Source organism: Pithys albifrons, chromosome 25 (assembly GCF_047495875.1).
Source record: "Pithys albifrons albifrons isolate INPA30051 chromosome 25, PitAlb_v1, whole genome shotgun sequence".
Taxonomy (NCBI): domain Eukaryota; kingdom Metazoa; phylum Chordata; class Aves; order Passeriformes; family Thamnophilidae; genus Pithys; species Pithys albifrons.
In genome coordinates, this window is record NC_092482.1 from 2,856,913 (window position 1) to 2,879,882 (window position 22,970).

The 22,970-nt window shown below is 56.8% G+C and overlaps 1 protein-coding gene across 4 annotated transcripts; it reads right to left on the bottom strand.

Annotated features, from left to right (window-relative positions):
- Positions 1–771: 771 nt before the first annotated feature.
- FAM117A (family with sequence similarity 117 member A) lies at positions 772–13,244 on the bottom strand. Of its 4 annotated transcripts, none has more exons than XM_071577116.1 (8): positions 12,373–12,534; positions 7,516–7,664; positions 6,456–6,551; positions 5,246–5,359; positions 4,827–4,961; positions 4,043–4,208; positions 3,372–3,492; positions 772–2,649 (listed from the first exon to the last, which is right to left on the bottom strand). In XM_071577116.1, the coding sequence occupies exons 1-8, from the start codon at positions 12,494–12,496 to the stop codon at positions 2,373–2,375; spliced, it is 1,182 nt and encodes a 393-aa protein (XP_071433217.1). In that variant the 5' UTR covers positions 12,497–12,534; the 3' UTR covers positions 772–2,372. The 4 variants fall into 4 exon arrangements, with proteins under 4 accessions (XP_071433217.1, XP_071433216.1, XP_071433218.1 ...); XM_071577115.1 differs by having other exon boundaries at positions 6,456–6,569; XM_071577117.1 differs by lacking the exon at positions 6,456–6,551.
- Between the last annotated feature and the right edge of the window lie 9,726 nt (positions 13,245–22,970).

Genomic DNA, 22,970 nt, shown 5'->3' on the forward strand with positions numbered 1-22,970 from the left:
GATGGGGACTGGGATCGGGGACGGGGATCGGGGACGGGGATCGGGGACGGGGATCGGGGATGGGGACTGGGATCGGGGACGGGGATCGGGGACGGGGATCGGGGACGGGGATCGGGGACGGGGATCGGGGATTGGGATCGGGGACGGGGATCGGGGATCGGGACCGGGCCGGGGATCGGGGACGGGGACTGGGACTGGGATCGGGGACGGGGATCGGGGACGGGACACGGACTCGGCCCCGGCCCCGGGGAGACCCAAACCCCTCCGGAGGGAGCCGGGCCTGGGCTCGGGGCGGTCCCGCCTTCCCGCGGTGCCTCCGGCACGTCCCAGGTGAGCCCCGAGACCCTCCCGGTGCCCCCACACGGGGTTTATCTTTCAGAAATAAACCAAACCCCGTTTAGATCAGAGCCTGAGCTGTAAGAAATAAATCAGTAAACCTGTGTGGACAGAGGCCTGAAGCTGTAACACTGTTTAGTTAAAAGGAAATGCAGAGCTCAGAGCGGCCCCTCGGAGCATTCAGAGTCACCCCAAATATCCTGCCCGACTCTGGGGAGGAGTTTCAGTTGGAACTCAGGATACAAACCTGGAAACACAAAAGTCTGGTGGAACATCTTTGGTGGGGTCACCCCCGTGTTCCCAGCGCTGAATAAAAGGAAGGATTTTGTTCTGTTGGATTGGATTGTTTCTTAATTCACCCCCAGTGCCCTCCCAGTGCCCCCCAGCCCAAGGGCCTGTCCCTGCTCCCAAACCCCATCCATTAAATCCCAGAAAAGTCCTTTGGATGCCTCAATCATTTATTTTTCCTTTCCACTGGTGTTCCCAGTATTTGCCACAAAACAACCCCCCCGAGGCAGGAGCTCCAGCGAAGGTTCCTCTTCTCAGCTTCGCAGGACATAAAATAAACCTCAAATTGCTGCAAAAATAAGTGTCTTTGGAAGAAAATAGAGATTTTTCTACATCAGGCACAGGAAAACCAGCGACTCCAACCCCTCCCAGAGCACCGGGAATGGGACACGACTCCCAACTCCTGCTGGGAAGAGGCTTCACAATCCCTGCCCCCTGGGAGGGATTCCAAGGGTGGAGCTGCTGGATGTGGCTCCTGCACAGGCACAGAGTCCGGCCCTGGGGAAGGACCAGGGTCCTGGAGCCCTCTGGATAAGGCCACGGATCCCAGATCCCCCCTGGATAAAGACAATGATCCCAGATCCCCCTGGATGGGGCTGAGCATCCCAGATCCCCCCGGATGGGGCTGAGCATCCCAGATCCCCCCTGGATGGGGCTGAGCATCCCAGATCCCCCCGGATGGGGCTGAGCATCCCAAATCCCCCCTAGATGAGGTCAAGGATCCCAGATCTCCCTGGATGGGGCTGAGCATCCCAGATCCCCCCCGGATGGGGCTGAGCATCCCAGATCCCCCCCGGATGGGGCTGAGCATCCCAGATCCCCCCCGGATGGGGCTGAGCATCCCAAATCCCCCCTGGATGAGGTCAAGGATCCCAGATGTCCCTGGATGGGGCTGAGCATCCCAGATCCCCCCTGGATGGGGCTGAGCATCCCAGATCCCCCTGGATAAGGCCAAGGATCCCAGATCCCCCTGGATAAGGCCAAGGATCCCAGATCCCCCCTGGATAAAGACAACGATCCCAGATCCCCCTGGATGGGGCTGAGGGTCCCAGATCCCCCTGGATGGGGCTGAGCGTCCCAGATCCCCCCTGGATGGGGCTGAGCGTCCCAGATCCCCCCTGGATGGGGCTGAGCATCCCAGATCCCCCTGGATAAGGCCAAGGATCCCAGATCCCCCCTGGATGGGAGTGAGGGTCCCAGATCCCTCTCCACCCCCAGCCCCATCCGGGCTCTGGGCTCGGGCAGTTTCTTTGGGAAGGGGCAGGATCTCTGTGTGCTCCCACCTGCCACTTCCATGTCCTCTTCCTGCAGCCCAGCCCCCTGGAAGAGCAGGGAAAGCAGCTCATGGCTCTGAGCCCACACAAATTCCTGGAGATCCATGGAAGCTCCAGGTTTGGAGGGAGGATGAGGAGGCAGGACAGGGATCTGCTGCTGTGCAGACACATCCAGGGACAGGGACAGGAGGAATTGGGAAGCCCCAGCTGAGCCCTCCCAGCTCCCTCTCATTCCCAGAGCTCCAGGGCAGGGATGGATTTTCCTCTGCCCTTCCCCAGCCCAACAATCCCACAGGAAACAAACCCCACCCCAGCAAAGTGCTTTGGATGGGGAGGCTCCGAGGAACGACCCCCCCTGCAGCAAGGGCTCCATGGCACGTTGTCCTTCCCAGAGTCCACAATCCCGGCGGGAATTCCGCCGCAATTCCCATTCCCGGGGGCTGCCCCGTCCCTGAGGGGCCATTCCCAAAGGCCTCACGCCACGAGGGAGCTCTGGAACACGGCGTGGGAACTCTCCTCGGGCTGGCCGTGCTTCCAGGGCTCGCAATTCCGGGCGGGAGTCTCGGGCAGGCGCTCCAGGAAGGCGCCGGGAGCGGCCGGGAAGCTCCGGAGCAGGAATCCCACGCCAGGGAATTCCATGGCAGGGAAGAGCGGCCGCGCCAGGCGCACGGGGCAGAAGGCGGAGCCCGACGGGGAGAAGTGCACTTTGTTCTTGTCCGGGCACTGGAAAGGCTCCGGTGGGATGGGAGGGCTGCGGGGAGCAGAGGGGCGGGATCAGGGATGGGCATTCCCGAGGGAACGCCCCGAGGTGGGCACAGAGAGGCTGCCCCTGGGGGCAGGAACTGAGGGCAAGGGAGCCCCGAGATGGATGGGAGAGCCCACTTTGTGGGAGAGCCCACTGGTTCAAGGGAGATCCCAGTGACTTATAGGAGATCCCCCTGGTTTATAGGAGATCCCAGTGATTTATGGGAGAACCCAGTGATTTATGGGAGACCCCAGTGATTTATGGGAGATCCCAGTGATTTATGGGAGATTCCACTTGTTTATACGAGATCCTGCTGATTTATAGGAGATCCTGCTGATTTATAGGAGATCCTGCTGATTTATAGGAGATCCCATTGATCTGTAGGAAGTCCCACTGATTTATGGGAGACCCCACTTGTTTATGGGAGATCCCACTGATCTATGGGAGATCCCACTGATCTGTAGGAAGTCCCTCCTATTTAGGAGAGAACTCCACCCCCTCAGGATGCCCAGAAGCTCCAGATCCCGCGAAGTGCAGGCAATCCCAGGATCCCCTCGAGGCTGAGGGTCACCCACCCGACCCTCACCTTGTTGGCTGGGAGGCTCTTCCCACATCCCAACCCTCCCAGCAGTGGCAGGAGCCTCAGCTGCCCCTCCAGCCCAGCATCCCATGGGCTGATCCATCCCAGGGTGATTCCCAGGTCCTTTCCCAGCCCCACCCACACTCACGGGGCCTCCTCGAAGGCTCGGACTCGCTCGCAGCCCTCGGGGGGCTCCCGCTTGAACACGAAGCTGTGGTTGGGCCGAGGAGAAGCAGCAAAGGCTGGGACTGGAGAAGGGCTGCTCCTGTCTGGAGGGGAAAAGGAAGGTTTGGAGAAGTTTTTATAGGAATCCAGCAGTGGAATCCAACATGGAGTGGGTTCTTTTAGACCCCAGGGCTGCAGGGTGTGGAATGTTCAGCTGGAGAAGGGGCTGAGGGGAGGCTTGGGCTGAGCTCTGCTCCCTGTCAGCAGGGACAGGCCCCAGGGAAGGGCAGGAGCTGTGCCAGGGGAGGAACAGGCTGGATTTTGGGAAAGGTTCTTCCCCCAGAGGGTGGTGGGCACTGACCAGGCTCCCCAGGGCAGTGGGCACAGCCCCAAGGCTGCCAGAGCTCCAGGAGTGTTTGGATGATCCTCTCAGGGGCAGGGTGGGATTGTTGGGCTGTCTGCACTGGATGATCCCTGTGTGTACTCCCAGCTCAGGATATCCCAGGACACATCCTGGAAACCCCCCCAGGAAGGAGGGGAATCACTGGAGCTGGAACTCCACTGCCCTCCAGCCAAATTTTTGGGGCTCTCTCCCATCTCAGCTGCACTTCCAGCCCATCCCACAGGAGCCCTCCCAGCCCTTCCCGTGCTCACCTTTCTCCCTGGGCTCTGGCTGTGCCTCCGAGGGCCTCCCTGGGCTCTGCAGGGATGGGGACAGGCTGCTCCAGAGGGTACTGCCCGGCTCCAGGGCCAGGGATGCATCCATGGAGTCCGGCTGGGCGGGCGCCGGCGCCCTGTGCCCGTCAGGAACATCCAGGACCTGGGGGGGGGAGCAAAGGGTTAAACTGGAGGAGCAGGAACCCCCCAGTACCAGCTGTGACCTGCAGAGCTGGGAGCTGATCCAGGGGCAGGCAGAGCCTCCTCTCAGGGATCCAGGTCCTTCCATGTCCTGCCAGGCACTGATTCCCAAGCCACCCTGGATCCCCTCTCCCACATCCAGCCCCTCCCTGGATGCCAGTCCAAGTGTCCTGGAGCTGGCAATGAGGTGTCACCCATCCCAGGACAGCCCCTGACTGGGTGTCCCTGTGGCACCAGTGAGTTTTTGGGAGGGAAGGGAGCAGCCACTCCACCCTGTCTGGACAGTTCCACACCAGGAACAGAGGGAAGAGTGGTGGGGCCCTGGAACAGCTTCCCAGGGAAGGAGCTCCAGGGGTGTTTGGACAACACTCTTGAGAGACTAGATGGGATTTGAGATGGTCTTATTCAGAGCTGGACTTGATGATCCTTGTGGATCCCTTCCAGCTTAGGAGAGTCCATGACAAAACTGGACATGGAGACTGTCCCCATGGCCAAGAAACAGAGCCAGGCAGAGCCTTTGGAGAAAGGGACTTCCAAGAGCACCCAGAAAGTTCCAGGCAACCCTGTGAGCTTCACTCACCCTCAGCAGCTCCTCATCTCCCTGTTCCCTCACAAACACCTCCTCCAGCTCCTGGTTCAGGCCCTCCAGGCTCCTGTGCAAGCAGGGGCTGAGCCTCAGGGCGGGAGATGGACAAGGGAAGGCTGAAGGAGAGTCCTGTGAGAATCCAGAATGCTGGAGTTATTCCATCTGCACCAGCTCAGCAGCCACAGCCTGATCCCAACAGCTCTCCAGGGCTCAGCAAAGCCCCCAGGAAGCTGCTGGGGCAACACTGACAGGAGAATCCCCAGAATTCCCTGAGTGCACACCACAGCCTGGGAACAGGGTGGGAGAGGAGGAGGAATTCTCCCTCCTGAGGCACAGGAGGCCTGGGCAGAGCAGAGCCCAGCAGGCCTGGGCCCTCTGCCCCTCCCTGGGACAGGCAGCAGGGGTGAGGGTACCTGCAGTGATCCAAGGAGCGTGTGGTCCCCTGGGAACGGGCAGCTCTTCTCCTTCTCCTTCCCACTGCGGCCGCTGAGCTTCGTGCGCTGGAGCTGCTGCTTCAGCCTGGCAATCTGGGACACACGGGGCAGCTGCAGGGCCAGAGGCCAGTCCCACCCAAAACCCTCCTCCTCCTCCTCCTCCAACCCACATGGCTTCAATCCCAACAGCAGCTGCTCCCAGGATGGACCCAGAGGCCTCATCCCCCTGTGCTGCTGCAGCATGGCCAGAGCCATTCCCTGCTGGATCCGCGTTATCCTCCCATAAAAGTGAGGATATCCAGGCCCTGCTGGACCCACACAGGTCACGGCACCAACAGGCCACACAGCCTGAGGAGTTTTCACTCTGCTGCTCCAGGAAGCTGCAAGATCCACCTGCAGCCCAATCCCAGGGATGAGGGCTCATTCCCAAAGGCTGAGAGCTCATTCCCAAATCCATGGCAGGGACAAGGACCAGGGCTGAGGGCTCACTCCCAAAGACTGAGAGCGCATTCCCAAATCCATGGCAGGGCTGAGGACCTGGGCTGAGGGCCCATCCTCAAAGGTACCCCAGTGGCAGAAATGAGGACCAGGGCTAAGAGCTCATTCCCAAAGGTATCCCAGTGCCAGGGATGAGGACCAGGACTGAGGGCTCATTCCCAAAGGTATCCCAGTGCCAGGGATGAGGACCAGGACTAAGGGCTCATTCCCAAAGGTATCCCAGTGCCAGGGATGAGGACCAGGACTAAGGGCTCATTCCCAAAGGTATCCCAGTGCCAGGGATGAGGACCAGGACTAAGGGCTCATTCCCAAAGGTATCCCGGGGGCAGGGATGAGGACCAGGGCTAAGGGCTCATTCCCAAAGGTATCCCGGGGGCAGGGATGAGGACCAGGGCTGAGGGCTCATTCCCAAAGGCTGAGGGCTCATTCCCAAAGGTATCCCAGTGGCAGGGATGAGGACCAGGACTAAGGGCTCATTCCCAGAGTATCCCAGTGGCAGGGATGAGGACCAGTGCTGAGGGCTCATTCCCAAAGGTATCCCAGTAGCAGGGATGAGGACCAGGGCTAAGGGCTCATTCCCAAAGGTATCCCGGGGGCAGGGATGAGGACCAGTGCTGAGGGCTCACCCCCAAGGCCTCTCCTCCCCTCCTGCCCCAGGGTGTCCCCCCTGGCCCCCCATCCCGGGCGGTACCTCCCGGCGATGGTCGGCGCTGCCCCAGGACGCCGCGCGGCGCTGGGCGCTGGCACTGCCCGGTGCCACCTCTGCCTCGGGCCACCATGGCGGGGTCTGCGGCGAGAAACACGGCTGAGGACAACCACGGGGCACGGTCAGAGGGGCTGCAGCACCTGCACCAACCACGGCCACAGGGCAGCCCCCCCCAGCCACCCAGGGCTCGGGAATGGTGGAATTGTGGAATGGTTTGGGATGGGAGGGACCTCAAAGCCCATCCAGTGCCACCCCTGCCATGGGCAGGGACACCTCCCACCAGCCCAGGGTGCTCCAAGCCCTGTCCAACCTGGCCTGGGACACTCCCAGGGATGGGGCAGCCACAGCTTCTCTGGGAAATCCATCCATTGGCCAAAGCCAACCCCAGGAGCTGCAGGGCCTGGGAAACCTCCCTGAGCTCCCCAGAGAGCAGTCTGGGAGTCCTGGGGGACTGTCCCTCCCTCTGTCCCTGGGTGGCCTTGTCCCCCTGTCCCTCTGTCCCCTATCCCTGGGTGGTCCTGTCCCCCTGTCACCATACCTGGGTGGCCTTGTCCCTCTGTCCCCTGTCCTTGGCTGGCCTTGTCCCCCTCTCCCCTGTCCCTCTGTCCCCTGTCCCTGGGTGGCCTTGTCCCCCTGCTCCCTATACCTGTGTGGCCTTGTCCCTCTGTTCCCTGTCCTTGGGTGGTCCTGTCCCTCTGAGTCCTGTCCCTGGGTGGCCCTGTCCCCCTGTCACCATACCTGGGTGGCCTTGTCTCTCTGTCCCCTGTCCCTGGGTGGCCCTGTCCCCCTGCTCCCATACCTGTGTGGCCTTGTCCCCCTCTCCCTTGTCCCTCGGTGGTCCCATCCTCCTGTTCCCATACCTGGCTGGCCCTGTCCCCCTCTCCCCTGTCCCTCTGTCCCCTGTCCCTGGGTGGCCCTGTCTCCCTGCCCCCTATACCTGTGTGGCCTTGTCCCTCTGTCCCCTGTCCTTGGGTGGTCCTGTCCCTCTGTCCCCTGTCCCTGGGTGACCCTGTCCCCGGGTGACCCTGTCCCCCTGTCCCCATACCTGGGTGGCCTTGTCCCTGGTGCCAGCAGGGCTGGCTCTGTCGCTGTCCCGAGGCCACTGGCCCAGCAGGTACGAGCCCACGATGGTGTCCAGGGAGCAGGTCCGGCGCTCCCGGAGCTTCTCCGTGGTGGCACAGGGGACACTGGACACTGCAGGGACACAGGGACACACAGAGGGGCTCCCAGGACCAGCACCAGCAGGATTGTGGCCATGGAATAACAACACAGGCAATGGGCACAGGTGGTGACACTGAGATTTTGGGAAATACAGTCCCGGTGCTCCCAACGTGCCCAGTGAATTCCCACTCCCACTTCCCTGTCAAGGGTCTGGAATGTGCTGCTCCCAGCCAGGTGTGGAAAACAAGGAATGGGAGCCCCACCTGAGCAGGGTGGGCTGGGGGGGGAGTGAGGGATGTGTGTTCCCACTGATCCCAGATTCCACACTGCTCCTATTGATCCCTGATCATTCCCACTGATCCCACACTGCTCCTATTGATCCCTGATCATTCCCACTGATCCCACACTGCTCCTATTGATCCCTGATCATTCCCACTGATCCCACACTGCTCCTATTGATCCCTGATCATTCCCACTGATCCCAGAGGACCCAGACAGGAGCAAAATCCCAAGGGAAAGGGATCCCACAGCACTTGGTTCCCATGAACCAGCCCCAAGGGCATCAGCACCGGCCTGGGTGCACAAGGGATGGAATTCCAGGCTTTGTCATCCCTGCCCTGTTTACAGGAGAACAGCTGGAAGGGGCTTCCCAAAGGACAGAACATCTGTGGGGATCCCTGAGGGAATTCAGCAGTTCCAGGGGTTTCCTTGGGCTGTCTGGGATGCAGCAGCTCCATCCAGTCCAGCCCAGGGAGGAACTGGAGCTGAACTCTTCACCTTCCCCTTAATTCCTTCAAAGTTTGTTGTTGAAATGCTGAAACCATCTGAGGAATTTCAGCATCATCAAAGCCCTGGGAGGAAGTTCCCTCAGTGCACCCTTGGTGGGATGTCCAAGCCAGCCCATCCTCCCCATGGATTCAGGGAATGAGCCATTCCTGGGATCTCTGCAGCCACAGAGGGGTTAAATCCAAGGAAAATTAAACTTTCCTGCCCTTTAACTGCACACAGGGACACAACCCCCTCCCATTCCAAGGGATCTTTGTGGCCTCTTCAGTTCAGCATCTGCCTGAAGGGCCCAGGATGGAACTCCCAGCAAGGAAAACACAATTCCAGCTCCTCATTCCATCTCACCAGTGCCTTTTCCAACTGGGAAGCAGCACAGCAAAGCCAACAGGCTCCAGAGTGTCAGGAGCCATCCCAGCCCTGCAATTCCCACTCCTGAACCCTTCCAGCCTCCCAGGAGCCATCCCAGCCCTGCAATTCCTGCTCCTGAGCTCTTCCAGCCTCCCACGAGCCATCCCAGCCCTGCAATTCCCACTCCTGAGCCCTTCCAGCCTCCCAGGAGACATCCCAGCCCTGCAATTCCCACTCCTGAACCCTTCCAGCCTCCCAGGAGCCATCCCAGCCCTGCAATTCCTGCTCCTGAGCCCTTCCAGCCTCCCAGGAGCCACGCCAGCACTGGAATTCCCACTCCTATGTCCTTTCAGCCTCCCAGGAGCCATCCCAGCCCTGTAATTCCCACTCCTGAGCCCTTCCAACTTCCAAAGAGCCATCCCAGCCCTGCAATTCCTGCTCCTGAGCCCTTCCAACCTTCCAGGAGCCATCCCAGTTCTGGAATTCCCACTCCTGAGCCCTTCCAGCCTCCCAGGAGCCATCCCAGCCCTGCAATTCCCACTCCTGCAATTCATCCCAGAAAATGTTCAGAGCTTCCCTGTGGTCCCTGAGAGTCACAAACAGGAATCCATCCGGGATAAATGACCCCAGAGCTTCCTCTGGAGCAAAGGAACAGCTCAGAGTGCTCAGCCCCAGCCCTGCCCCTGCAAATCCCCTTTGAAATGTCATCCCCAGCACTTTAAAGCAGGGAAAAACTTGTTTCACCCACGGAATGTCAACACAAGTCAAGATTAGTTCTAGATGTGTCCTTTGTTTCCCCTTTCCCACACCCCTCTCCAGAGGGGAACAAACTGGGAGCAGCAGCTTTGCAGGGAAGGGATGATCTCTATCAGCTGAGCCTGTGAATGGGCTCCAGTTCCTGCCAGCAACTGGTTCCACATCAAACAAACCCACCTGCAGCTGCCTCCAGACCTGAGCTCAGCTGCTCTGCACAGCCTGCCTGGATCCCATTGGATTCTTCCTGACCATTCCCAGGTTTTCCAGCACCATCTCCCTGTGCCTGACCCTTTCACCCACCGGCTCAGCCACAGCAAACCCTAAAGGCACAACCACTTCCTAGGCCTGAATCCCCAAATTTGGGGATGCAAAGCTTGCCCAGGGCACTGCAGCTTTCCCAGGACAAAATCCCAGCTCCAGGGTGTCCCCTCCTTGGAGAGATCCCTTCCCCACCACATCCTGGGTGTCCCTTTGCTCATTTGCCTAAAAACCTCCTGAAATCTCCGGGTGCTGAAGGGCAGAGAACTCGGAGCAAACACCACAAGCACCTGATAAGCTGCAATTTAAATCCTGGGTTTTGAGTCTCACACTGAAAACAGAGGCAGGAAAACTTCTTGGTGTCTTGCTCGAGGAAATCAGGTCTGAGATGAGGGCTGGGAGTGCACCCAAGGGTGGGTCAGGAGTGGGAGGATCCCTGGGAGGTTCAAGTCATGGAAACTGCAACCAGCACATGCTTTGTGTGGGCTTTGGAGGAAACAGCTGAGCCCACAAAGGCAGAGTCTCACAGGGCTCATCCTGAACTCCTAAACCTCATCCCATCCCAGGGAACTCACAGAGCTCATCCCAGAGAACTCCTAAACCTCATCCCACCCCAGGGAACTCACAGAGCTCATCCAGAACTCCTAAACCTTATCCCACCCCAGGGAACTCACAGAGCTCATCCCAGAGAACTCCTAAACCTCATCCCATCCCAGAGAACTCACAGAGCTCATCCAGAACTCCTAAACCTTATCCCACCCCAGGGAACTCACAGAGCTCATCCAGAACTCCTAAACCTTATCCCACCCCAGGGAACTCACAGAGCCCAGCCAGGAGAATTCCCAAAGCTCATCCCACCCCAGGGAACTCACAGAGCTCATCCCAGAGAACTCCTAAACCTCATCCCATCCCAGGGAACTCACAGAGCTCACCCCAGAAAACTCCTAAACCTCATCCCATCCCAGGGAACTCACAGAGAGCTCATCCAGGAGAACTCCCAAAGCTCATCCCACCCCAGGGAACTCACAAAATTCATCCCAGAGGACTCCCAAAGCTCATCCCATCCCAGGGAACTCCCAGAGTTCACCCCACAGAACTCCCCACTTCATGTTGCAGCACCAGCAGCACCTCCACCCCGGCCAAAGCCTCTGCCCTGCACCTGAGGAGGATCAAACACCCCCAAAAGCCACAGCACTGAAGAGAGAAGGATTTAAACCCACCCCTGGATTTCCAAACAGCACGGCCAGGCCTTTTCAAAGGCCCTTGGAGCTCGTTCCCAGCACTCCCAGCCCTCACTTTCCCTTTAACAGAAGCCCTTTGAGAGGCTCAACAGCTGCTCCTCAGCTCAATGGGATCCTCTATTCTCGGAGCAGCTGCAGGATCAGCCTGGGATCCCCCCTTTCCCCAATCCCACCGGGATCCCCAGCCCTGGAGGGGCTCAGGCAGCACAGCCAGGTGAGGAAATCCAGGGATTTCCATGCTGGGCTCCCACGAGGAGGAGGGAGAGGTGGTGAATCAGCAGACCCAGGGTTTGGTTCAGTCGCTGCTGCAGCTCCCACACACTCCAATGGAAACTCCAGCACTTCCAGAGCTGCCATGGAACCACTGGGATGATGGAGAGGAAAAATCCAAGCTCGCCGAGGCTGCACAGGAAGGCACAGAGCCAGGAGGGAATGAAGCCCAGCCACTCTGCCCTGGGAAAACTGCACGGGAGCTTTGGAACTCTGGAGCAGGGACAGCCCAGGGATGACAGCCCGGCTCTCATTCCTTGGAGATTTCCTTGATTTGCTTTGTACAGAGAAGTAATTGCCCAATTAGCAGCAGCTTCACCTCGATTTCGGCTGGCACTCAGAAGGATTATTTCATTAACTTGTGCAAATTGAGCAAAAAAGCTTCTCTGATCGATCGCAACCCCAGGGACAGCTCGGGAAGGGCCATTAATCCTCCCTGGGGAACTCCCAGCGCTGCCTCTGCAGAGCAGATTCAACACTCTCTACACCAGCAAAGAGCAGATGCCACTTGGATGGGCTTGGGAAACGTTTCTCCCTGTCCCACAAGTCTGTCTGATCTTACTTTTAACCCCCAAAGCCTTTCCCTGCTATTTTAATACTTCGTGAGATAACGAACAGCCAAGCAATAACCCAACATCCAAACGCAGCCCCAGGACTGCCAAAAGTAACACACACACACAGAGAAAAGCCAAAGGCTATTCTTAGGTCGCTAAAAGTTGTATTTAAACATTCCTGAAGTGGCCACGAAGATCTCAGAAGTGCAATTAGGGAAGAATTATCATCAGTGCAACCCGAATTCCTGCATCTTTAGCGAGCCAGATCAGCTGGAAAACACACAGCGCAAGGCTCTGGGGTTCTTTCTTTTTGTGAAACCACCTCGAAATGGGCAGCGGGGGAGACCACAAGCAGCGGGGGCTCGGTGACCCCGCTCGGGGGTGCCAGCTCAGAGCCCTCCATTCGGGCGGCCCGAGTGTCCCTTCGCTCCCTGTCCCCGCTTCTCCCGAGTCCCCCCACGCACCATCACCGGGGAGAAGCCTCGGGGGCACACGGTTCGCTGAGCACAGCCCCGGGCCCCCCGTTACCTGCCCGGGCCGCATCTCCGCGGCGTTGCTGCAGCTGGAAGGGGACGGTGGCGCGGAGCGGCTGCAGCCCCGCGGGGGCAGAGGGGGCAGCGGGCCCGGCGAGCGCAGCACCCACCCCCACCATGGCCCGCCCGCCCTCCGCTCTGAGCCCCCCGCGCCGCCCGCGCCTCTTATGAGCGCTCGGGGGCGGGGCCGGCGAGGTGAGCGCAGCGCTGATTGGCTGCCCGCAGCCTGCGCCCCGCCCACAACGCGGCAAGCCAATGAGAGCGCTCTGCGCGCTCCTCCCCGCACACGCTGCGGCGGCGGCCAATCAGGAGCGCGGTGAGCACAAGGAGGAACGGTCGAGCCAATCAGAGAGTAAGGAGCAGGTGAAGCCCCGCCCATTATCCCGCCCCCAGCGGCGGAACAGCCAATCAGAGCAGGGCACGGTCTGGCAGCGCCCACGCCGTGGCGGGTCACGTGGGCAGGGCCGGTTTCTCTTTCACCTTGGCCGGGGAGGGGACACGATCCCGATCTCGATCCCGATCCCGATCCCGATCCCGATCCCAGTCCTAATCCTGCCCCAGCCCCGGGAGCACCGGGCACGGCCGTCCCGGGCCCTTCATCCCCGGGGTGAACGAGACGAAGGAGAACCGCAAAATGAGGCAAAAAAAGCATAAAATCAGTGAAAAAAATCCATCTCACGGCCCCTGAGCCACCCCCATCCCGCTGTCTGAGAGGGGTTGGAGCTTTGGTTCCAGTTTTCAGGGATTTTCCCCTTTCTCCAAGCCCGGCTCGAGCACAGGCCACAGCAGGGTTGGTATTTGTCTCAAAACCAGAAAAACCTGCTGTGGAAAATTCTAACCCAAGTTCCAGAGCTGAGAGAACCTCCAGTGTCGGGCACCCACCCCCTGGGCCATCTGAGACCTCCCTGCAGCCCCTCCCAGGCTGAATAAAGAGATAAAAAACACAGAAATAGTTTTCTAAGCCCACGGAGGTGAAGTGGGTTAAAAACCCAGGAATGAGGCAGAAAGGGGCAAAACAGCCTGAGGGAGAGCAAAGGCAAAGCTTTGGGAATAGGAAATGGGGAATGCTCAGGAATTGGGCTGCCAAGGATTTGGGGGAAGTGAAGCTGAAGCTCTAATTACTAAGGAGAGCTCTTGCCCAGTGCTGTGTTTGGGGTTCCTCCATCTGTCCCTGCAGTTTCACACCTGGAAGGTGGAAAAGGTGCTTCCACCTGCCCCAACTCACCATCCTCTGACCTTCTGACCCTTGAGCACCATTTCTGATCCCATCTTCATTTAAACCTTGTAATTATGATTCCACACTGTTTGGTTTCCTGAAAAGACATCACAACACAGGCATTGCTCCTTGTTCCAGTCCCCTGAAATGTATTTTCAGTCTAATTAGTCCTCAAATAATCATAGAATTCCACAATGGGTTGGGGTGGAAGGGACCTTAAAGCCCATCCAGTGCCACCCCCTGCCATGGGCAGGGACACCTTTCACTGTCCCAGGGTGCTCCAACCTGGCCTGGGACACTCCCAGGGATGGGGCAGCCACAGCTTCTCTGGGAAATCCATTCCAGCCTCTTCCCACCCTCCCAGCCAGGAATTCCTTCCCAGTATCCCATCCAACCCTGCCCTCTGGCAGTGGGAAGCCATTCCCTGTGTCCTGTCCCTCCAGGCCTTGCCAGAGAAGTCTGAACCTCTGAGCAAACCCCTCCTGCAGCAGCTCCAGACAGACACCTTTGGGCAAGGAAGGGAAGGGCCCCCCATCTGCCCCAGTGCAGAGGGTGGGGCTGATCTGTCTCTCCGTGGGGAGCTGTGGCACAGCCAGATAAGGGGAGGGGGAGGCAGGAGGGGGCACAGCAGTGCCAGCGCCGTGCCAGGCTCGGTGTGTCTGTGGGTATCGCGGCACAGCAGCACTGCCCGGCCCTTCCTGCACCCCCTGGGGCTGGGAACGTGTGCTGGGGTCAGGGACAGCGGGAGAACAGGCAGGGACAGCGGGAGAACAGGGAGAGTGGGAACGGCCAGGCAGGGAGAGCGGGAACGGCCAGGCAGGGGCAGCGGGAATGGCCAGGCAGGGAGAGTGGGAACGGCCAGGCAGGGACAGCGGGAACGGCCAGGCAGGGACAGCGGGAACGGCCAGGCAGGGACAGCGGGAACGGCCAGGCAGGGACAGCGGGAACGGCCAGGCAGGGGCAGCGGGAACGGCCAGGCAGGGGCAGCGGGAACGGCCAGGCAGGGGCAGCGGGAACGGCCAGGCAGGGAGAGCGGGAACGGCCAGGCAGGGACAGAGGGAAAACAGGGAGAGCGGGAACGGCCAGGCAGGGACAGAGGGAACGGCCAGGCAGGGACAGCGGGAACGGCCAGGCAGGGACAGCGGGAACGGCCAGGCAGGGACAGCGGGAACGGCCAGGCAGGGACAGAGGGAACGGCCAGGCAGGGACAGAGGGAACGGCCAGGCAGGGACAGAGGGAACGGCCAGGCAGGGACAGAGGGAACGGCCAGGCAGGGACAGCGGGAAAACAGGGAGAGTGGGAGAAACCAGGCAGGGACAGCGGGAACGGCCAGGCAGGGACAGCGGGAACGGCCAGGCAGGGACAGCGGGAACGGCCAGGCAGGGACAGCGGGAACGGCCAGGCAGGGACAGCGGGAACGGCCAGGCAGGGACAGCGGGAACGGCCAGGCAGGGACAGCGGGAACGGCCAGGCAGGGACAGCGGGAAACGCCAGGCAGGGACACATCCTGCCTCCAGGGCACCAGGGAGGGTGGTGATGGGAGTTGCAGTTGCTGATGGGAGCAAAGGGGAGGCAGAACCTGCAGTGCTGGAGCGGAGGGAGAAACAGAATGGCACCAAAGTGACCATCCAACCCCAAAGTGACCCTCTGAACTGACCATCCACCCCACAAACTGACCATCCCTGCACCACACCAATCAGCCACCCCCCAAACTGACCCTCCACCCCCAAAACTGATCAGCCATCCCCTAAACTAACCCACTAATCATCCACCCCCAAACTGATCCCTCAAACTGATTATCCACCTCCCAAATGGATCATCCATTCCCCAAACTAACCCCACAAACTGATCAGCCACCCCCCAAACTAACCATCCACCCCCCAAACTAACCATCCATCCCTCAAAAGGAGCAGCCACCACCCCAAGTGACCCACCCAAACTGATCCCCCTCACCAAACTGATCATCCCCCCACCCAAACTGATCCCCCCCCACTCAAACTGATCCCCCCACCCAACCCACCCAGCCCAATCTCTTCCAGGAAGGAGCACTGTAGATCTCTGATAAGGACTGCAGATCTCTGATAAGGTGAAAGCACAATGGTCTGTTCCCAGGGCTGCCCTTAGGGTGGGAACATTCCAGAACAGCAGCAGTGAAGGGGCATTTCTGAGAGTTACCAAAAAAAAGACAAGTATTTCTCCATCCACTCCATTTTACAACCTAAAATTAAGTTTTAAATTCAACAAGGGCCTCAAGTGTCTGTTCTAACAGTTCTCCCTATCCCAGCTCCCTCTGCAGAGGTAAATCCATCCCTGGCTCATCCCTGACCTTGCTGCCCCTCTGTGTACAGATATTTCCCCAAGGAAAGACACCACTCCTGAAAATATTTCCTTCCCAAGGTCCACAGTAGCTCTGAGCAAAGGAAAAGGTAATTAAATGCAAGGGAAGGAAACGGAGAGGGAACTACCCCAGCACAGGTGTGCAAAAGAGCATAAAATGAAGTGAAAAATGGCCCAAAGTGCCAAATTGAGAAGTTTTGACCATATTATTTTCCCACTGCTGAACTGGTAGCTCAGTTTTTCTGGAGACTTCCAACCTCCACATTCAAATGCACCTTTCAGTTTCACTGTGACAGTGTCTTATTTTAGGGCCCAGAGATCAGAACCCAATACCCCCAGCTGGAACAAATGAAAAATATTCCCTCCTCTGGGCTGTTTTGTTCAGCACAAAGAAGGTCACCCAGCTGGGCTCTTCCCACCACAGCTCACCCTGCAGATAAGGAAGGAAGAAGGGGGAAAAACATAAAGTGTCTCAGCACAACTAAGCCCCACTCTGACTCCAGGCCAAGTTTGGCTGTCACCAAACACCTCCCTCAAGGTTTAAACCCCCACATTTTGGTTGAATGAGGAGGCAGGAAAGCACCAGCTGCTGCCTATCAGAGGGGCTGCAGCCCTTGGAGCTCAGCTGAGCTGCACATTATCAGCCACCCGAATTTATCAGCTCCACAGGAGGCCTTTCCCCAGCAGACACACACCCCGGGGTGTGAGGAAACCCAAGGCCCACCTTCCATGGGCTGCACTCCAGCCCTGTCATTAATTAAGGCTCCTAATGATGAGCAGCACAAGCAACACAACCTTTACAGCTGCTCCAGGGCTGCAGGTCAAGGATCCAACTCCTCATCACCCTCTGCCTGCTGGGCAGCACCTTCTGGAGCCTTCTCTGCCTGCACAGGGGGCTGGTCCCACCCCAGCACCAGGAACTGCTCCCAAAGCCTCAGAGAGCACAGTCAGGAAACACCACAGAGCTTCAGAATTATGGGATTGTGGCTTTGGGTTGGGACATGGAAGCCCATCCAGTGCCCTGGGCAGGGACACCTCCCACCAGCCCAGGGTGCTCCAAGCCCTGTCCAGCCTGGCCTGGGACACTGCCAGGGCTGGGGCAGCCACAGCTTCTCTGGGCACCTGTGCCAGGGCCTGCCCACCCTCCCAGCCAGGAATTCCTTCCCAATATCCCATCTGTCCCTGCCCTCTGGCAGTGGGAAGCCATTCCCTGTGTCCTGTTCCTCCATCCCTTGTCCCTCTCCAGCTCTCCTGGAGCCCCTTTGGGCACTGGAAGGGGCTCTGAGGTCTCTGGTTCTAAACCCAGCCTAGAACATCCTCCAACTCCATGGAATCACAGGATTCCAGAATGATTTGGGATGGAGGGAAACTTAAGGATCCCACCCCTGCCATGGGCAGGGACACCTCCCACCAGCCCAGGGTGCTCCAAGCCCTGTCCAGCCTGGCCTTGGACACTCCCAGGGCTGGGGCAGCCACAGCTTCTCTGGGCACCTGTGCCAGGGCCTGCCCACCCTCACAGCCAGGAATTCCTTCCCAACATCCAACCTAAACCTGCTCTCAGTCTGAAACCTCCAGTTCCTCCCAGTTTGCAGCCACGAGGTGAGGGCATTTCCCTGCTCTGAGCCCACCCCACAAGTGCCCCCCAGCCCTGCTGAGCCCGTGGGGTGTCACTGCAGGCAGGGACAGGCAAACAGAGCCCAGGTCAGGCTGAGCAGCTGCCACTGCAGCTCTGCCCTCCTGCTCCAGTCCCAGGGGGGATTATATTTCTGGCTGTTGGCTGTGGGGAGGAGGGAGACAGAGCTGAGATTTAAAGTCCTGATCAGCTGAGCATGAACGTGGAAGATCAAAGGGTCACTCAGCACACAAGTTAAGCTTTCCCTCATTGTCCTTGAGCAGAATTCCTCTCCCTCCAGAGTGGGGAGGAAAATGCCTGCCTGTCTGACTCCCACTCCAGCCCCAGGAGCCACGGCTGCCTTTTGCTGCTTCTGCCCTCGAATGTTTGCAGATGAAAAGCTCTAAAGAGCAGCAAGATAAATAAAACTGCAGTTTATTAAAAGAGACTCACAGATTATTCACCAGACCAGCCAAGCTATTTCACAGTCTGGTCATGCTTGCAGTGAAAACAGTGGGAGTTTTGGGAGCAGAGCACAAGCCCTGCTAAGAGTAAGGAGACATTATGAAATGGAGCAGTTCCTGAGCCATGGAAAGGCAGGAAAAGCCTCTCCTCAGAGGGTGAATCACCCACACAGCACCAAACACTTCAAAGAAATGCCCCTGCCCAGCCCTGCCAACCCCAGAGCAGGGCATGGAAATGGATACAGGGAAGGGGAGTCAGTCAGTTATCCCCAGAGCAAACCCCAAACCCTCCAGCTCCAAACAAAGGTGGTCTGTACCTGGAGCTGCATCTTCCTGATCCTCCCACTGCTGGAGGGATTATCCTCCTTGGGATGTTTTCCTCACACACTCAGAGGTGCTGATGGCACGGGGGGCACCCCCTGCCCTGTGCCAGGCCCTGCAGGAGCTGCAGTCTGAGTGTTCCAAGGGATCTGTGCTGGTGGATCCCACTTGGGTCTCTCCTGTACCTAAAGAGATGGATTCAGGAATTAGCCACCACCAGAGGCTTAGGAAGATTTCCCAGAGCAACATGGGTGGAAAATTAGATGCATCAGGTGGGAAAATTAGATGTAAAACGTGCAATAAAGGAGTAACACCCTGGAGAATGGAAGTTTTTAGGAGAGGCAAACCCCCTGGTTTCCCAGTTTGCAGCAATTACAGCTCCAGTTTATGCTCCAGCTCCTGCCTGGCACCTCCCACAGATCTGTCTCCCTCTTCTCCAGCTGAGCTACAAGGGAAAAAGTATAAAAAACACGCCATAGAAACAAGAATTTTACATAAAGGGCTGTATTTGGCACTAAAAAATATCATCCTCTTATAGATCCAAGGCAATCCCAAGACAAATATCCCCCAGAAGTGCTGCTGAGCTTCTCCAGAACATGGAATTTCAGACCTGGGAAGCACAGGTAAACCAAAGTGCTGGTAACAACTGGCACAGTGTAATTAGGAAAAAATGCAGAGCTGAAGAAAATCACCTACTTGGCTCACCCTGGAGCTCACTGAGCCAGGACTTCATATGGGAAGGAGCTTTTTTTTTTCTTTTTTTTGCCATGAATAATTAGAAAAGCAGGAGTTTCAAAGGAAATCAGCAGTTCCAGCTGGCACAGGAGCCCAGAACAGCCATTTTGCAGCAGTTCTGACAGGACACGAGTCCCAGAAAGCACCAGCACTGCTCACCCCAGGCTTTAATTAGCTGACAGTTTGCTCCAGCCAAGACAATGTTTTTCCCTAATTAGAGGCATAAAGAACAGGGTTTTTTCCCCCTAATTAGAGGTATAAAGCACAGTGATCATATCACACAATAAATACCAAGTGGTGTAACAGCCACAGCCCCCATTTTGTGCTGTCCTCCCACTCCCCACTGCCCCTTTGGTGGCTTTTTGGCTCCCTCAGCATTGATGCTCTGAGCTCTCCACCCTCCAGGGAACCAGAGCCAAGAGATCCTCCCAAACTGGTGGATATTCCATGGTGGAACATGTCAGACCATCCCAGCACTCACTCAGGGACCAAACTGGTTGGAATCTGCTCCCAAAATGGTGTTTCTCAGCCCTGGTTCTCATTTCCACCCCATCCCACGACAAGTCTCTCACTCCTTATCTGAAGGCTCCTTATTTTCCTGTCCTTGCTGATCCTCCAGATCACTCCACCCTTTGCTCTGGGGTGACACTTGTTGCTCTGCTCCCTTCCTCTTATTTTCCCTTTGGATCCCAAGAGGCACATCCTTTAATTACCCCCCACCACCACTGCAGGAACAGTGATTAGGGATCACTCTTTAATTACTGGAGCAAGCACAGATAAATTCTGCCCTGCTACACTCACATCCAACCTGGTTTTAACATCCTGAAGGTTCTTATTAGGACCAAGACATTCCTGTCAGCTGGAAACTGAGCCCCAGAGTTGGCTGGGGAAGAGCTGCCCACAGGATGGGCCCTGAGGTGCCAACCAGGGTCAGGTTTCACCTTCACTTCCCACATCAGGGTCCTCCCTGGTGACAAATGTTTTTCCCACACCTGTGAGGATCCTGAGTTTGTGTCCATGAGCAGAGTTTTCCTTTAGGAGCAGCCCTGATGGATTAGGGAGCCCTCACTGCAGTGCCAGGCTCTGCCTAGACTGGAAGGAATGTATTAAAGGAGCAGAGCACAAATCCAAAGAGAAGCCAAAAAAACAACAACCCATTTTGGCAGGGACAGGACGAGGGGGGCACAAAAATATCCAGCCCATCAATAAACTTTAGTCCTGCCAGGGCAAAATGGACTTTTATTGGAGCTGTTTAATAATTAGATTATGCTGTGAGACCCAGGGGAGGGAGGGGCCCAGGAAGTGGGGCTGTAAAATCAGCTGGAACCAAGTGAAAAAGTTCTGCTTTCAGCAAAACCCAGCCTGGATCTCTCTTTTTTTATTTTTTTTTCCATCACATTTTTTTTAAAAAAAGGCCAGGCTGGATTGGCCTTGCTCCTGATGCCAGGAAACACAGGCTGGGCCAGAGCCCCAGGGAAGAGTCCATGGATCCTGTTCCAGTGCATGGAACACCCCAGGCCATCCACCCACAGAGCTGCAGGGATGGATTTCTGGGGCTATTTATGCTCAAATCACTGACTGTAAAAAAATCAGGCTGTAAAAAATAAACCCACCCCCTCCCTCTCCAAAGTGGAGCCCTCCTGATGTGCTGCAGCTCATTCACACTTTTCTTTTTAATGCAAAAGAAGAAAATACAAAGTCAATCTGCAAACAAAACCCCAACCCTGTTTTAGCAGCTCAAGTGTGTGAATTAAATAATTGTTGGGTTTGTTCCTGCAGAGTTTGATACAGAAGTAAAGACTCAAAATTTGGGTCCAGCCTGTTGCTAGTCCAGTTCCCACAGAATTCCTACCTATTAAATCCTGGGTTTTGCAGCTCCTCCCACTTGGATCCAAGTGCATTGCCCTGTTTGCACCTCCCTCCCTGTGCCTGGCCCAGAGCTGAGCTGGGACAGAACAGTTTGGGGTGACCCCTTGGGGTGCTCTGGATCTGAATTCCCCTCCCTGACCCAACCCACAGACACCAAAAGGATCAGGAATTCCTCAGCCTTTCCATGCTGGGCCAACAGGTCCCTGGTGCTGCTCAGTCAGCCAAATATCAGAAATATTAGTCAGGGCCCAGAGCAGAGGGAACCTCCTCTACTCACCTTCTGAAAATGTGCAAGGAACAGCAGCAGCCCCCCTGGATCTTCCCATCTGGATCTTCCCAGCCCTCCTGGATCTTCCCATCTGGATCTTTCCAGCCCCCCTGGATCTTCATATCTGGATCCTTCCAGCTCCTATGGATCTTCCCATCTGGATCTTTCCAGCAACTCTGGATCTTCCCAGCTCCTGTGGATCTTCACATCTGGATCTTTCCAGCAGCTCTGGATCTTTCCATCTGGATCTTCCCATCTGGATCTCTCCAGCTCTCCAGCATTATCCCAGTCTCTGGATAACTCTCCCCCCCAGAGCTGGGCTGGGCTGGCACCTAAAAGCAAGAGGGATTTATCAGTGTGGCACTTGAGGTGTTTTTGTGGCTGCAGTTTCATTCCACAGTTCCTTTAAACACTCTGAGTTAAAGTCAGTGCAGGAACAGATCACAGCAAAGGACACACAGAGAATTACAGGGAATGATTTGAAGAAACCTCAGGTACTTTACAAACATTTATTCTGCTTCCTAACAATTCCTATAACTTGTATCATCACTAATGAAGTGATGGCAGCTCACTCAGGGCCAAGTCTCCAGAGCAAGAGGGAACCAAGGCAGGAGATATGAGGTTTAAATCTAATTTTTTAAACCTAAAACTTTAATTTCAACAAACTCAAGTTGCATCTCACTTGTTTTGAGAAAAGTCTGCCTGTATTTTTATTGCCTGTATCTTCTAAGATTCAGCAAGAGATAATTAATATTTAATCATGTAATGGTTGGAAAAGAGGTTGGAGATGACCCAGTTCCATCCCCCAGGCCCAAAACCTGGAGAGATTTCAGATTCCCTGAGATCTTCAGGGCCAAGGGATCTCTGCTGACACCAGTGGCCAACTGCCACCTCCAGATATTCCATAAATGAGGATTTTAAACCCAAAAATCATATGAAATTTCACCATCAAGGGCTTGACAAACTTGGGGCAGTCCTGGGCAGGGCCAGGAGTTGGGAATTGCTGATCCTGGTGGGTCCCTTTTCAGCACAGGATGTTTGGTGAGTCTGTGATTCTAAACCTTCTGGTTTAGCATCAGAAAAGTCCAGCTTAGAAAATTCTGAGCCTTAAAGTCTGGCTTAAAACCTTATTAAGAGGAGTTGAACCCCAGTGGGCTCCTGGTGAGCAGCAGCTACACCAGCCCTGAAGAAACTGCTCCATCTCCTTCTGAGCTCATCCCAAATTTCATTTCCTTCATCCACTGACATCTAGTGGTGGTGGCACCGTGGCAGAACCTCCAGCACCTGCAGCTGCTCCACTTCCACTCATAGAACCATAAAATCATAGAATGGATTGGGTTGGAAAAGACCTCTGAGATCAGCAAGTCCAACCCTTGATCCAACCCTACTGTGATCACCAGCCCAGGGCACTCAGTGCCCTGGGCTGGTGATCACAGTGGGGTTGGATCAAGACATGGTGGATTCTCACTCAGTGCCACATCCACAGAATCACAGAATGGATTGGGTTGGAAAAGCCCTCCCAGATCATCAAGTCCAACCCTTGGTCCAACTCCAGTCCCTTTACCAGATCATGGCACTCAGTGCCACGGCCAAGCTCAGCTGAAAAACCTCCAGGGATGGGGAATCCACTCCCTCTCTGGGCAGCCCATTCCAATGCCTGAGCACTCTCTCTGCAAAGAATTTCTTTCTAATATCCAACCTAAACCTCCCCTGGCAGACTTAAGGCCATGCCCTCTTGTCTTACTGACAGTTGTATGGAAGAAGAGACCAA